At 42.0% G+C, this 16,904-nt stretch overlaps 1 protein-coding gene across 1 annotated transcript in view; it reads right to left on the minus strand.

Moving 5' to 3' along the window:
• Positions 1-4,084: 4,084 nt before the first annotated feature.
• LOC124034963 (ATP synthase subunit a-like) overlaps positions 4,085-16,904 on the minus strand; it is a gene marked incomplete at its 5' end in the record, with an annotated part of 24,901 nt that continues 12,081 nt past the window's right edge. The window contains 2 exons of the mRNA XM_046348353.1: positions 4,085-4,160; positions 5,573-5,755. Of these exons, the coding sequence (XP_046204309.1) occupies positions 4,085-4,160; positions 5,573-5,755 (259 nt within the window). The remainder of the gene's footprint in view (positions 4,161-5,572; positions 5,756-16,904) is intronic.

Below are 16,904 nucleotides of genomic sequence, written 5' to 3' on the forward strand. Positions count from 1 at the left end.
CACACACAGACAGACATGCAGACAAACACACACACAGGCAGACATGCAGACAAACACACACACAGACAGACATGCAGACAAACACACACACAGACAGACATGCAGACAAACACACAGACAGACATGCAGACAAACACACACACAGACATGCAGACAAACACACACAGACAGACAGGCAGACAAACACACAGACAGACAGGCAGACAAACACACACAGACAGACATGCAGACAAACACACACACACAGACAGGCAGACAAACACACACACAGACAGACATGCAGACAAACACACACACAGGCAGACATGCAGACAAACACACACACAGACAGACATGCAGACAAACACACACACAGACATGCAGACAAACACACAGACAGACATGCAGACAAACACACAGACAGACATGCAGACAAACACACACACAGACATGCATACAAACACACACAGACAGACAGGCAGACAAACACACACAGACAGACAGACATGCAGACAAACACACACACACACACACAGGCAGACATGCAGACAAACACACACATACAGGCAGACAAACACACACACAGACAGACAGGCAGACAAACACACACAGACAGACATGCAGACAAACACACACACACACAGATAGACATGCAGACAAACACACACACACAGACAGACATGCAGACAAACACACACACACAGACAGACATGCAGACAAACACACACACAGACAGACAGACAGGCAGACAAATACACACAGGCAGACATGCAGACAAACACACACACAGACAGACATGCAGACAAACACACACAGACAGACATGCAGACAAACACACACACAGACAGACATGCAGACAAACACACACACAACCGCCTCACGCTAACAGAAATGTATTTATATGAAACTAAACATACAGATGTAAGCACAAGGACACCTCATATCCGGACACATCAAAAGCAACTTACTGGAAAGCATGCCCAGACACACACACACACACGCACGTGCACACGCGCACACACACACACACACGCACGCACGCACGCACGCACGCACGCACGCACACACACACACACACACACACACACACACACACACACACACACACACACACACACACACACACACACACACACACACACACACACACACACACACACACACACACACACACACACACACACACACACACAAAGTCTTTGATATGCTAATGTTGGAGGAACTAAACAGTTGGATCCTGGTCATCAAACACAACACCAGTATTGACAGAACAATTACCAGGTTTTGTGGGCAACACCGTGCTCTATTGTCTCCTAGACATCGTTTTTCACAACAACCTGTACAAGGTTTTTTTTGTTTTAAAGACTTTGTGTTGCTTGTAACTATAAGTCCCCCCCCCAAAAAAATTACTCATACAAATTTTATCAATTGAATTATCTTCGTATCTTAGTATCTTAGTATCTTAGTATCTTAGTATCTTAGTCAGAAGTACTGGTGATTGAAAATGTAATTATCTTACCATGAACTTCATGTTTCAGTTCCATTTGAACCTTTATTTAACTAGGCAAGTCAGTTAAAACTCTTGGGTGTAGGGGGCAGTATTTTGATGTTTGGATGAAAAAACGTACCCATATTAAACTGCCTATTTCTCCGGCCCAGAATCTAGAATATGCATATATAGATTAGGATAGAAAACAGTCTAAAGTTTCCAAAACTGTCAAAATATTGTCTTTGAGTATAACATAACTGATATTGCAGGCGAAAACCTGAGGAAAATCAAACCAGGAAGTGGCTTCTATTTTGAAAGCTCCATGTTCCATAGCCTGTCTTCACTCCATGTAAAGGGTTATCGACCAGATTCCTTTTCCTATGGCTTCCCCATGGTGTGAACAGTCTTTAGACATAGTTTCAGGCTTTTATTTTTTTTAAATGAGCGAGAAAGATCACATTGCGTTATTGTATGGCTGAGTACAAGCAGCATTTTGCATGCGCAACAGCTTGGAGCAGACATTTTCTCTCTCTCTCCTATTGAAGAAGCTACATTCCCGGTTGATATATTATCGATTATATATTGTAAAAACAACCTGAGGATTGATTATAAAAAACATTTGACATGTTTCCTCGATCATTACGGACACTATTTGGAATTTTCATCTGCGATGTCATGACCCGAGCCTGTTGATATCTGAACATAACGCGCCAACCAAATGGAGGTATTTTGGATATTAAAATAATCTTTATGGAACAAAAGGAACATTTATTGTGTAACTGGGAGTCTCGTGAGTGCAAACATCCGAAGATCATCAAAGGTAAGCGATTTAATTTATTGCTTTTCTGACTTTCGTGACCAATCTACTTGGCTGCTAGCTGTTTGTGATATTTTGCCTTCTGGGAGAGATATGCTTACATAAATGCTTGGTATGCTTTCTCCGAAAAGCTTTATTGAAATCTGACACTCCAGGTGGATTGACAACAAGCTAAACTGTGTTTTGCTATATTGCACTTGTGATTTCATGAAAATTAAATATTTTTATTGATTTAATTTGAATTTGGCGCTCTGCAATTCAGCGGTGGTTGACGAAAATGATCCCGCGCTAAGAAGTTTTAAGAACAAATTCTTATTTTACAATGACAGCCTACTGGGGAAGAGTGGGTTAACTGCCTTGTTCAGTGGGCAGAACGATAGATGTTCACCTTGTCAGCTCAGGGATACGTTCTAGCAACCTTTCGGTTACTGGCACAAAGCTCTAACCATTACGCTTACCTGCAGCTCAGTTTGTACTGCCGAAATCTAACACAGCCATGTTGGTGATGATGGTGATGATGATGATGATGGTGGTGTTGATGATGGTGGTGATGATGATGATGGTGATGATGATGATGGTGGTGGTGATGATGGTGGTGGTGATGATGATGATGATGGTGATGATGATGATGGTGATGATGATGATGATGATGATGATGGTTGTGTTGATGATGGTGATGATGATGGTGGTAATGATGTTGATGATGATGATGATGATGATGGTGGTGTTGATGATGATGGTGATGATGATGTTGGTGATGGTGGTGTTGATGATGATGGTGATGATGGTGGTAATGATGATGGTGGTGTTGATGATGGTGGTGATGATGATGTTTGTGATGGTGGTGTTGATGATGATGGTGATGATGGTGGTAATGATGATGATGATGATGATGATGATGATGGTGATGATGGTGGTGTTGATGATGGTGGTGATGATGATGTTTGTGATGGTGGTGTTGATGATGATGGTGATGATGGTGGTAATGATGATGATGATGATGATGATGATGATGATGGTGATGATGTTGATGTTGATGATGGTGGTGTTGATGATGATGGTGATGATGGTGGTAATGATGATGATGATGATGATGATGGTGATGATGTTGATGTTGATGATGGTGGTGTTGATGATGATGGTGATGATGGTGGTAATGATGATGATGATGATGATGATGGTGATGATGTTGATGTTGATGATGGTGGTGTGATGGTTGGAAATCGAGCAATCATAAGTCATGAAATGGTGGTCAATCATAAGTCACTCTTCCTGGGGTCCACAGGAAACATGACATCATACATAGTACAGAACACTATTAGTCAAGGACTGAAATGCAGCAGTTTAAAACAGCACACATACGTATCAGTACATACACACAATATCTAGGTCTAATACATAGTTCAATGCGAATTACAATACAAGATATATGAAATGGTGTAACGGATGTGAAACGGCTAGCTTAGTTAGCGGGGTTCAATCGGTGACGTCACTTGCTCTGAGACCTTGAAGTAGTAGTTCCCCTTGCTCTGCAAGGGCCGCGGCTTTTGTGGAGCGATGGGTAACGATGCTTCGTGGGTGTCAGTTGTTGATGTGTGCAGAGGGTCCCTGGTTCGCGCCCGGGTAATGGGCGAAGGGGACGGTCCAAAGTTATACTGTTACAATGGCTGTGTCTCTTCACTGTGTACAGTGGACTGGACAAGACACGCACTAACGACCTCACGTTTCCCCCATCACAGGCACTTTTCAGAACCAAAGTACGATAGGTACCATCAAGTACCAGGGAAACCCATTAAACCTTAGTTCTCCACGTCAGTCAATAACATGGTTGACACTGGCTCCAGCTTGGTGCTCCGACCCGCGAAGACGAAAGCCCTGACGGGAAACGTTTACACTGCGGCTTCTGAGAAAACCACCCGGGACTCCCCACGTCGCAACAGATGGACGAGCAACCCAACCTTCCTCCCAGTTAGGGACGGAACAGTGCCCCGAGGAGCCAACCATAACAATAACCCCAGGTTCAGCATCTGCCAGCAGAATGTCTCCTCTCCACTTACACAGAGTTCATATAAGGCTTTTGGCTCCACTAGGAGATATAAGGAATAAGTGAAGTCACAGTGATTACATAGACAGAAAGACATGTGAGTGAATATGGTTATATATGGGAATATTAATATATGTGAATATATTAACGTTGAGCTTAATCTGAGCGGCTATAATAGCTTTTTATCCCTGGTATTGACAATGTGACAGCTTCCTGTAACAGCTTCCTGTGAAAGCTTCCTGTGACAGCTTCCTGTGACAGCTTCCTGTAACAACTTCCTGTGACAGCTTCCTGCAACAGCTTCCTGTGAAAGCTTCCTGTGACAGCTTCCTGTGACAGTTTCCTGTGAAAGCTTCCTGTGACAGCTTCCTGTGAAAGCTTCCTGTGAAAGCTTCCTGTGAAAGCTTCCTGTGACAGCTTCCTGTAACTGTAGGTGGCAAGAATCAGACTTCTCCTTGATACTGTCCTAACTTTACTCTCACAATTCAGTTTTTTAAAGCATTTTGCACCCAAGCATTGTTTGTATCGGTTTTTCTCTTTATTCAGCCTCTATATCATTTAACATTATAAAATCCCTTGCCATGGGTTCTAGCTCTTGTCGTGATCTAGTCCTAAAGATTGACTCACTGCGATTTCAACATGTGCTCCATCCATTCTGTCACAGATTGGCAGCACTCTGTTTTTCCTCTCTTTACAGTAGTTTACAGACCCAGGGACCTGCCATTTATGTCCGCGGCAATTCATTGACAGAAGTCTAACTCCCTCTTCTGGACACGTTTAGCACACGCAGATAGCGGCATCGTGGTATTCCAGATGAGTCCACTACCACCAGTTTACGGGTGAGTGGGTGGATCCTTTTTCAATGAGTTGACACGCGTAACAATAAGGAAATCAAAGGTGAAAGTAAAGTTTCACATCTGTCATTTTAGCACACAAAAGGCACATCGGATTCAATACATTACTTTGATTAAGTACATTAAAACTAGATTGTATTTCTCCTGCGTTAACCTAAATTCAGAGGTAAGTTAAATGAGCGGAGGAAACAGTGCGTTCACTCTAAGACGTTATTTATATGGATTTCCTCTGAATTAGGTTCCATTGCTTCGTGTTTAAGTGTTGAGACATCGAATTATACGACTCTAAAAAACATATCACAGTCGTGGCTTACTTAAATAACTCAATGATTTCTCCAAAACACGTAATTGTTCCGTAGCCAGTGATGTAGTTGTAAATCGTGAGGTACCAGAACACAAAGTGAGCGTGAGAGGGGTGTAGGGGATTTCTTAGGTACCAGAACACAAAGTGAGCGTGAGAGGGGTGTAGGGGAGTTCTGAGGTTCCAGAACACAAAGTGAGCGTGAGAGGGGTGTGGGGGAGTTCTGAGGTTCCAGAACACAAAGTGAGCGTGAGAGGGGTGTGGTGGAGTTCTGAGGTACCAGAACACAAAGTGAGCGTGAGAGGGGTGTGGGGGAGTTCTGAGGTACCAGAACACCTAAACTGGGACATGCTCAACACCCCGGCTGTCCTACAATCTAAGCTAGATGCCCTCAATATCACACAAAGTATCAAGGAACCTACCAGGCACAACCCTAAATCCGTAACCATGGGCACCCTCTTAGACATCATCCTGACCAACTTGCCCTCTAAATACATTTCTACACCAAGGCTTTTGACTCTGTCAATTATCACATTCTTATCAGCAGACTCAATAGCCTTGGCTCCTCAAATGAATGCTTCGCCTAGTTCACTAACTACTTATCAGATAGAGTTCAGTGTGTTAAATCAGAGGGCCTGTTGTCCGGACCTCTGGCAGTCTTTAAGGGGGTACCACAGGGTTCAATTCTCGGGGTGACTCTTTTCTCGTAATATATCAATTATGTTGCTCTTGCTGCTGGTGATTCTCTGATCCACCTCTACGCAGACGACACCATTCTGTATACATCTGACCCTTCTTTGGACACTGTGCTAACAAACCTACAAAAGAGCTTCAATGCCATACGACACTCCTTCTGTGGTCTCTAACTGCTTTTAAATGCAAGTAAAACTAAGTGCATGCTCTTCAACCGATTGCTGCCCAAACCCTTCGGCTCGACTAGCATCACTACTCTGGACGGTTCTGATCTAGAATATGTGGACAACTACAAATACCTAGGTGTCTGGTTAGACTGTAAACTCTCCTTCCAGACTTACATTAAGCATCTCCATTCCAAAATTAAATCTAGAATCGGCTTCCTATTTCACAATAAAGCCTCCTTCACTCATGCTGCCAAACATACCCTCGTAAATCTGACTATCCTACCGATCCTTGACTTCGGCGATGTCATCTACAAAATAGCCTCCAACACTCTACTCAGCAAACTGGATGTAGTCTATCACAGTGTCATCCATTTTGTCACCAAAGCCTCATATACTACCCACCACTGCAACCTGTATGCTCTCATTGGCTGGCCCTCACCACATATTAGTCGCCAAACCTGCTGGTTCCAGGTCATCTATAAGTCTCTGCTAGGTAAAGCCCCGCCTTATCTCAGCTCACTGGTCACCATAGCAACACCCACCCATAGCACGCGCTCCAGCAGGTATATTTCACTGGTCATCCCCAACACTTCCTTTGGCCACCTTTCCTTCCAGTTCTCTGCTGCCAATGACTGGAACGAATTGCAAAAATCACTGAAGTTGGAGTCTTATATCTCCCTCACTAACTTTAGGCATCAGCTGTCAGAACACTGTACCTGTACACAGCCAATCTATAAATAGTACACCCAACTACCTCATCCCCATATTATTACTTACCCTCTTGCTCTTTTGCACCCCAGTAGCTCTACTTGCACGTCACCATCTGCACATCTATCACTCCAGTGTTAATGCTAAATTGTCATTATTTTGCCTCTATGGACTATTTATTGCCTTAACTCCCTACTCTTCTACATTCGCACACACTGTATATAGATTTTCCTATTGTGTTGTTGACTGTACGTTTGTATATCCCATGTGTAACTCTGTGTTCTCAACTGGCCTACCTGGTTAAATAAAGGTGTTCTCAACTGGCCTACCTGGTTAAATAAAGGTGTTCTCAACTGGCCTACCCAGTTAAATAAAGGTGAAATAAAATTAAAATAAAGAAATACAGCCAGTATGATGCAACATCAGGATGCAAAATGCATTATTCCTGCTGTATTAATATATTTAGAAAGTTATATATTTGAACTTGATTTGCTCATATGCAAAACATTTTGGGACTATATCAACTAATGGACTAATGACACAAACAGCAAAAGAGAGTTTTCCCGGTCTCACTTTTCCTTTAATGGGAGTGTTACCCAAACTACACATTATTGACTGTAGCTGAGAAACATTTACATTTACATTTACATTTAAGTCATTTAGCAGACGCTCTTATCCAGAGCGACTTACAACTTAAAACTTCAACTGATAATCACATCAAATACATTGTCATTACAGCAACACTTTGATAGGAAATCCTCTTTGAAATGATTATGCCTGTAAAATAAAATAAAACATTGCATTGGAATAACCACACCATGATGACATCATGCAACGACTTGCATGACTCATGCACGGACTCAGGAGATGGCTCTGTGCATTATTGTACATCCAATGAACCAGCAGTAACTACATGTAACACTGTACTTGACAACGTTGGCTACATAGGGGAAGACACTGCTTGTAAAACTGAAGGCCATGAGCCCAAACTACACATTATTGACTGTAGCTGAGAAACATGAGCCCAAACTACACATTATTGACTGTAGCTGAGAAACATGAGCCCAAACTACACATTATTGACTGTAGCTGAGAAACATGAGCCCAAACTACACATTATTGACTGTAGCTGAGAAACATGAGCCCAAACTACACATTATTGACTGTACCTGAGAAACATGAGCCCAAACTACACATTATTGACTGTAGCTGAGAAACATGAGCCCAAACTACACATTATTGACTGAAGCTGAGAAACATGAGCCCAAACTACACATTATTGACTGTAGCTGAGAAACATGAGCCCAAACTACACATTATTGACTGTAGCTGAGAAACATGAGCCCAAACTACACATTATTGACTGTAGCTGAGAAACATGAGCCCAAACTACACATTATTGACTGTAGCTGAGAAACATGAGCCCAAACTACACATTATTGACTGTAGCTGAGAAACATGAGCCCAAACTACACATTATTGACTGTAGCTGAGAAACATGAGCCCAAACTACACATTATTGACTGTAGCTGAGAAACATGAGCCCAAACTACACATTATTGACTGTAGCTGAGAAACATGAGCCCAAACTACACATTATTGACTGTAGCTGAGAAACATGAGCCCAAACTACACATTATTGACTGTAGCTGAGAAACATGAGCCCAAACTACACATTATTGACTGTAGCTGAGAAACATGAGCCCAAACTACACATTATTGACTGTAGCTGAGAAACATGAGCCCAAACTACACATTATTGACTGTAGCTGAGAAACATGAGCCCAAACTACACATTATTGACTGTAGCTGAGAAACATGAGCCCAAACTACACATTATTGACTGTAGCTGAGAAACATGAGCCCAAACTACACATTATTGACTGTAGCTGAGAAACATGAGCCCAAACTACACATTATTGACTGTAGCTGAGAAACATGAGCCCAAACTACACATTATTGACTGTAGCTGAGAAACATGAGCCCAAACTACACATTATTGACTGTAGCTGAGAAACATGAGCCCAAACTACACATTATTGACTGTAGCTGAGAAACATGAGCCCAAACTACACATTATTGACTGTAGCTGAGAAACATGAGCCCAAACTACACATTATTGACTGTAGCTGAGAAACATGAGCCCAAACTACACATTATTGACTGTAGCTGAGAAACATGAGCCCAAACTACACATTATTGACTGTAGCTGAGAAACATGAGCCCAAACTACACATTATTGACTGTAGCTGAGAAACATGAGCCCAAACTACACATTATTGACTGAAGCTGAGAAACATGAGCCCAAACTACACATTATTGACTGTAGCTGAGAAACATGAGGGTTGTTCTTCATTTATTTTTCTTTACAATGACTGTGTTCACCAGATTCATGTTTTCATTGATGCAATTTATATTACAACCCCCAGTCTGTGCAGTCAGCAGCATCTCCAGCACGCAGCAATCTGTCCATGAAGAGTGACCAGTCAATGGGTCGGCCCATTAATTTCAGAGATGGAGCTTTGGACGGAGAGTTTAGGTGAGTTTAACATGTTGCACAGGGAAGTGGTAGTAGAAAGTAGAAGGGTCTGAATACAGTTTAGATTCAACTGGAAATGCAAAACAGGAAGATGTGTTCAATAGAATATTACTTTACCTCTCAATACAAATGCTGTTAGGAGGAGTATCAATACAAATGCTGTTAGGAGGAGTATCAATACAAATGCTGTTAGGAGGAGTATCAATACAAATGCTGTTAGGAGGAGTATCAATACAAATGCTGTTAGGAGGAGTATCAATACAAATGCTGTTAGGAGGAGTATCAATACAAATGCTGTTAGGAGGAGTATCATCTGCTTTTGATATTATATTTGTCTGGTTACACCATTCTAATTAAGCCATTTCTATTCGACACCAAAATATACAACTCATTCATTTCTAATGAATCAATGTCTTCCAGTAATACAACTTGAGAGTTCTTGATTGCAATTATTCACACATGTGTTTTACAAGGTCCAGCTAGTCATTCAGTTCCCAGGTTTGGGTAATGAAGGCATTGATTGTTTTTAGGTTATTTGAACAGATTCCAGGATAATAGTGATGACAGAAAACACATTTATAATGTGCCAGTTAACCCCTTAAACACTGGTTGTAGTGGTGCTCATATAAATGGCCAGCAGGTGGAACAATAACCACAATGAAATGAGGTTCTATTAACATTATTCTACATTTGATTTCATATCAAAATGACTCTTACTGTATTAATGTTTTTCAACTGTAGTTTAAGTTCACAACTCAAACCCTGTATTTGGTACATGTTTTTATGGTAATCATATCAGCATCATTGTAAATGAAGGCAAACTGAATTGATGATGGCTAACAGGATTGTCACCTTGGCAAAGCTGAGCTTCATTTGCAATGAGAATTATATTTTAAAAGGAAATCAATTAAATTAAACAAACAATAAATATGTTGTGATTTGTCTGTTTAACATAAAAACAATGATGTCTTATGTTTCACAGTTGCAGTCAAGAATAATATTGTTATCATAACTAATTAACACTTTATTAACTAGGGCCCGGATTCAATCAGGGTGGTTGACAAACGTTTAAAGGCAATCTTCCTGCATTAGTGGAGATTCACAAATGCTGTGTACAGGGCATTTACTCCAGGTTTTTTTCCTAGGTTTTGGCCTTTCTCGGGAGTTGTTCCTAGCCACCGTGCTTCTACACCTGCATTGCTTGCTGTTTGGGGTTTTAGGCTGGGTTTCTGTACAGCATTTTGAGATATCAGCTGATGTACGAAGGGCTGTATAAATACATTTGATTTGATTTGATTCGGAAAGTATTCAGACCCCTTGACTTTTTCCACTTTGTTACTTTACAGCCTTATTCTAAAATTGATTAAATAAAAAGAATCCTCAGCAATCTAGACACAATACCCCACAATGACATCACAATACCCCACAATGACATCACAATACCCCATAATTACATCACAATACCACATAAGGACAAAGAGAAAAACAGATTTTTAGGGCTACATAGTTAAAGTGGCTAGTGATACATGTATTACATAAGGATGCAATCGATGATATAGAGTACAGTATATACGTATGCATATGAGATGAATAATGTAGGGTAAGTAACATTATATAAGGTAGCATTGTTTAAAGTGGCTAGTGATATATTTACATCATTTCCCATCAATTCCCATTATTAAAGTGGCTGGAGTTGAGTCAGTGTCAGTGTGTTGGCAGCAGCCACTCAATGTTAGTAGTGGCTGTTTAACAGTCTGATGGCCTTGAGATAGAAGCTGTTTTTTAGTCTCTCGGTCCCAGCTTTGATGCACCTGTACTGACCTCGCCTTCTGGATGATAGCAGGGTGAACAGGCAGTGCCTCGGGTGGTTGATGTCCTTGATGATCTTTATGGCCTTCCTGTAACATCGGGTGGTGTATGTGTCCTGGAGGGCAGGTAATTTGCCCCCGGTGATGCGTTGTGCTTGCTATTATCTATTGTTGCCTGCTTGCTATTAGCTATCGTTGCCTGCTTACTATTAGCTATAGCTGCTTGCTCGCTATTAGCTATTGCTGCTTGCTATCGTTGCTTGCTATTAGCTATAGCTGCTTGCTTGCTATTAGCTATTGCTGCTTGCTTGCTATTAGCTATCATTGCTTGCTATTAGCTATAGCTGCTTGCTCGCTATTAGCTTTTGCTGCTTGCTATTAGCTATCATTGCTTGCTATTAGCTATAGCTGCTTGCTCGCTATTAGCTTTTGCTGCTTGCTATTAGCTATCATTGCTTGCTATTAGCTATTACTGCTTGCTTGCTATTAGCTATTACTGCTTGCTATTAGCTATAGCTGCTTGCTCGCTATTAGTTATTACTGCTTGCTATTAGCTATCATTGCTTGCTATTAGCTATTACTGCTTGCTTGCTATTAGCTATTACTGCTTGCTATTAGCTATAGCTGCTTGCTCGCTATTAGTTATTACTGCTTGCTATTAGCTATAGCTGCTTGCTCGCTATTAGCTATTACTGCTTGCTATTAGCTATTACTGCTTGCTTGCTGTTTGTTTTTTTGAAACATTGTTGCATTTAAATTTTAGATCACAGGTTAGTGTGATGAACTTGATAAAATATATCTGCAATAGGAAGTAATAGCTGTTTGTTTTTTTTCATTTTTGGACATGAAATGGTTGTACTTTTGTATTGGTATGACTATATACGGGGTTGCATATTCGTTATATTCGTTATCCCCTTCGAGGTGACACCGTTATTGTCGCTATTGGTGATAGTGGTGTTGGCCACCATAAATTGTGTACAAAGTGCAAAGTATTTCATGCTATGTGTCACATATTGTGTGTGTGCGTGTGCGTGTGCGTGTGTGTGTGTGTGTGTGTGTGTGTGTGTGTGTGTGTGTGTGTGTGTGTGTGTGTGTGTGTGTGTGTGTGTGTGTGTGTGTGTGTGTGTGTGTGTGTGTGTGTGTGTGTGTGTGTGTGTGTGTGTGTGTGTGTGTGTGTGTGTTTCAATAAAAAGTAATGATTTTCCTTCAATAGAACTGTAGTGGTCCGTCTACTGAAGATATGTCAGGGACATTAAGTTATGCTATGTTTTCTGTTATTTTCTATATATATTTTCAGAATTCTGATACAGTCTATTGGAATAGTTTTGGTCCTTCTGAAGACCTAGGTCCTTTAGTCACTGTTCGCCACTGCTGTATGGGGGCTGTGCAGCCCCAGGTTGGGGTCTGTATGGTGGGGCGTTGGTAGGAGGAGAGCCCTGAGGCTAGTTTGGGCACCAGTCAGGCCAGTTCAGAGTCAGTCAGTCAGGCCAGTTCAGAGTCAGTCAGTCAGGCCAGTTCAGAGTCAGTCAGTCAGGCCAGTTCAGAGTCAGTCAGTCAGGCCAGTTCAGAGTCAGTCAGTCAGGCCAGTTCAGAGTCAGTCAGTCAGGCCAGTTCAGAGTCAGTCAGTCAGGCCAGTTCAGAGTCAGTCAGTCAGGCCTGAGGCTACACCATTTACATGTTGGGAGACGAGGGGAAACGTCCAGACTGCTGACACTCATTAATACCCAACCCATAATCTCTGGTGCTGCTTTGGGATTTGGGTCTCCGTTTAGATCAATACACCATTGGTCTGGTCTAGACTGGATGCACTAATGCTACTTATTCCTATAGTAAGGCCGGGATTCGATACAAGGCGCGTTGTACTGTCGACTATGAGCCTTTTTTTTTTAAAGGCATTGTTCCCAACGTTTGCGCGATCGCATGCACGGTAAACGCTGCAGATGTCGGATCAATCTGTAATTACCATTTCATTTCCAGCACTCTACCTCACACATACAGCGCATTTGGAAAGTAATTCAAACCCCTTGACTTTTTCCACATTTTGTTACGTTATACCCTTATTCTAAAATTGATTAAATTCATTGTTTTCCTCATCAATCTACACACAATACCCCATAATGACATCACAAAAGCCCATAATGACATCACAAAAGCCCATAATGATCAAGTGAAAAGTTATTTTTTTTATTTAGACAAATTTATAAAAAATAAAAAGCAGAAATACCTTATTTAAGAAATACCTTATTTACCTTACTTAAAAACCTTATTTAAGTATTCAGACCCTTTGCTATGAGACTCGAAATTGAGCTCAGGCTCATCCTGTCCATCCAGGATTGTGGGGAAGGGTACCAAAAATGTCTGCAGCTTTGAAGGTCCCTGTAATGGTTTTCCTCCTCTTCGTCTGAAGAGGAGAGGCGAGAAGGATCGGAGGACCAATATGCGGCGTGGTAAGTGTCCATGGTTGTTTATTTAAACACCTAAACTGAACACTCCATACAAAAACAATAAACGTAACGTGAATAACCGAAACCGAAAACAGTACCGTGTGGTGTAAGACACAGACACGGAAACAATCACCCACAAACACACAGTGAAACCCAGGCTACCTAAGTATGATTCTCAATCAGAGACAACTAACGACACCTACCTGTGATTGAGAACCATACTAGGCCGAACACAGAAAACCAACCTAGAAACACAAAACATAGAATGCCCACCCAACTCACGTCCTGACCAATTCAAACAAACAAATAACACAAATACTAGGGTCGGAACGTGACAGTCCCTAAGAACACAGTGGCTTCCATCATTCTTAAATGGAAGAAGTTTTGAACCACCAAGACTCATCCTAGAGCTGTCCATCTGACCAAACTGAGCAATCAGGGGAGAAGGGCCTTGGTCAGGGAGGTGACCAAGACCCCGATGGTCACTATGACAGAGCTCCAGGGTTCCTCTGCGGAGATGAGAGAACCTTCCAGAAGGACAAACATCTATGCAGCACTCCACTAATCAGGCCTTTATGGTAGAGTGGCCAGATGAAAGCCACTCCTCAGTAAAAGACACATGACAGCCCGCTTGGTGTTTGCCAAAAGGCACATAAAGGATTCTCAGACCATGAGAAGCAAGATTCTCTGGTCTGATGAAACCAAGATTAAACTCTTTGGCCTAAATGCCAAGCGTCACGTCTGGAGGAAACCTGGCACCATCCCTACGGTGAAGCATGGTGGTGGCATCAGCATGCTGTGGGGATGTTTTTCAGCGGCAGGGACTGAGAGACTAGTCTGGATCGAGGGAAAGATGAACGGAGCAAAGTACAGAGAGATCCTTGATGAAAACCTGCTCCAGTGCGTTCAGGACCTCAGACTGGGGTGAAGGTTCACCTTCCAGCAGGACACCGACCCTAAGCACACAGCCAAGACAACTCAGGAGTGGCTTCAGGACAAGTCTCTGAATGTCCTTGAGTGGCCCAGCCAGAGTCCGGACTTGAACCCAATCGAACATCTTTGGAGAGACCTGAAAATAGCTGTGCAGCGACGCTCCCCATCCAACCTGACAGAGCTTGAGAGGATCTGCAGAGAAGAACGGGAGAAACTCCCCAAATACAGGTGTGACAAGCTTGTAGCGTCATACCCAAGAAGACTTGATGCTGTAATTGTTACCAAAGGTACTTCAACAAAGTACTAAGTAAAGGGTCTGAATACATATGTAAATGTTATATTTGGTTTGTCATTATGGGGTATTGTGTGTAGATTAATGAGGAACAAAAACATGTAATCCATTTTAGAATAAGACTGCAGACGTAACAAAATGTGGAAAAAGTCAAAGGGTCTGAATACTTTCTGAATGAACTGTACTTTTGAAGATTGAATCCCGGCCTAAGTAAGGTGAGTGGAAGATGGACAGGCCTTGAGCCTCTAGCTATAGTCCACCTACTTTCTGAATTGTTAACCCGACTCAGTGTTTGACCCTAGATGAAGACATAGGAGTCAGATGGTTCAGTTCTCAGATCATTTATTGTAACACGGGGAGCAGGCAAAGGGCAGGTAGAGGTTCTTAACCAGGTCAGAACCAGGCAGGTACAGAACGGCAGGCAGGCTCAGGGTCAGGGCAGGCAGAAAGGTCAGAACCAGAAAGGCTAGAAACAAAAAAAATAGGAAACACGCTGGGACGACCTGACAATACAAGATGAACTGGCAACAGACAAACAGAAAACGCAGGTATAAATACACAGAGGATAATGGGGAAAATGGGAGACACCTGGTGGCGGTTGGAGACAAGCACAAGACACAGTTAAGTGCATAGAAATAGTTACTGGCATGGGTACACTCATTATGTCCACCAGTCCAGGGAACGTATTCCATTCTAGTGATTATACTTCTATGGTTAAGGCCCTCAAGGTGAAAGAGGAAACATATACAGGACAGGTTGTTCATAACAGGAAGTACTGATGGAAACATTTACAGGACAGGTTGTTCATAACAGGAAGTAGTGATGGAAACATTTACAGGACAGGTTGTTCGTAACAGGAAGTGCTGATGGAAACATTTACAGGACAGGTTGTTCATAACAGGAAGTAGTGATGGAAACATTTACAGGACAGGTTGTTCGTAACAGGAAGTGCTGATGGAAACATTTACAGGACAGGTTGTTCGTAACAGGAAGTGCTGATGGAAACATTTACAGGACAGGTTGTTCGTAACAGGAAGTGCTGATGGAAACATTTACAGGACAGGTTGTTCGTAACAGGAAGTGCTGATGGAAACATTTACAGGACAGGTTGTTCGTAACAGGAAGTGCTGATGGAAACATTTACAGGACAGGTTGTTCATAATGTGACTGATGTGCTACTGTATTTCAATGTATTACAGTACTATGTGTGTGTGTGTGTGTGTGTGTGTGTGTGTGTGTGTGTGTGTGTGTGTGTGTGTGTGTGTGTGTGTGTGTGTGTGTGTGTGTGTGTGTGTGTGTGTGTGTGTGTGTGTGTGTGTGTGTGTGTGTGTGTGTGTGTGTGTGTGTGTAATCATAGAATGTAATTCCCATATTTACCCAGAAATCCGGTCTTGTCATTTTAAGGCCCATAAAACCACCATTCTGGGGTCAGTAACAGGGTGACGGCATGCTGCCTGGTGTTACATAACATAACCGAGCTACTGTACTGTAGAACTGAACCAAATTATAATGGGAGTAATGGGACCCAATGACATAACATTGAAGGTTGTGCAATGTAACAGCAATATTTAGACTTAGGGATGCCACCGTTAGATAAAATACGGAACAGTTCCGTATTTCACTGAAAGAATAAATGTTTTGTTTTCGAGATGATAGTTTCCGGATTTGACCATATTAATGACCTAAGGCTCGTATTTCTGTGTGTTATTATGTTATAATTAAGTCTATGATTTGATAGAGCAGTCTGACTGAGCGATGATAGGCACCAGCAGGCTCTAAGCATTCATTCAAACAGCACTTTTGTGCGTTTTGCCAGCAGCTCTTCGCTGTGCTTCA

Source organism: Oncorhynchus gorbuscha, linkage group LG05, assembly GCF_021184085.1.
Source record: "Oncorhynchus gorbuscha isolate QuinsamMale2020 ecotype Even-year linkage group LG05, OgorEven_v1.0, whole genome shotgun sequence".
Lineage (NCBI taxonomy): Eukaryota > Metazoa > Chordata > Actinopteri > Salmoniformes > Salmonidae > Oncorhynchus > Oncorhynchus gorbuscha.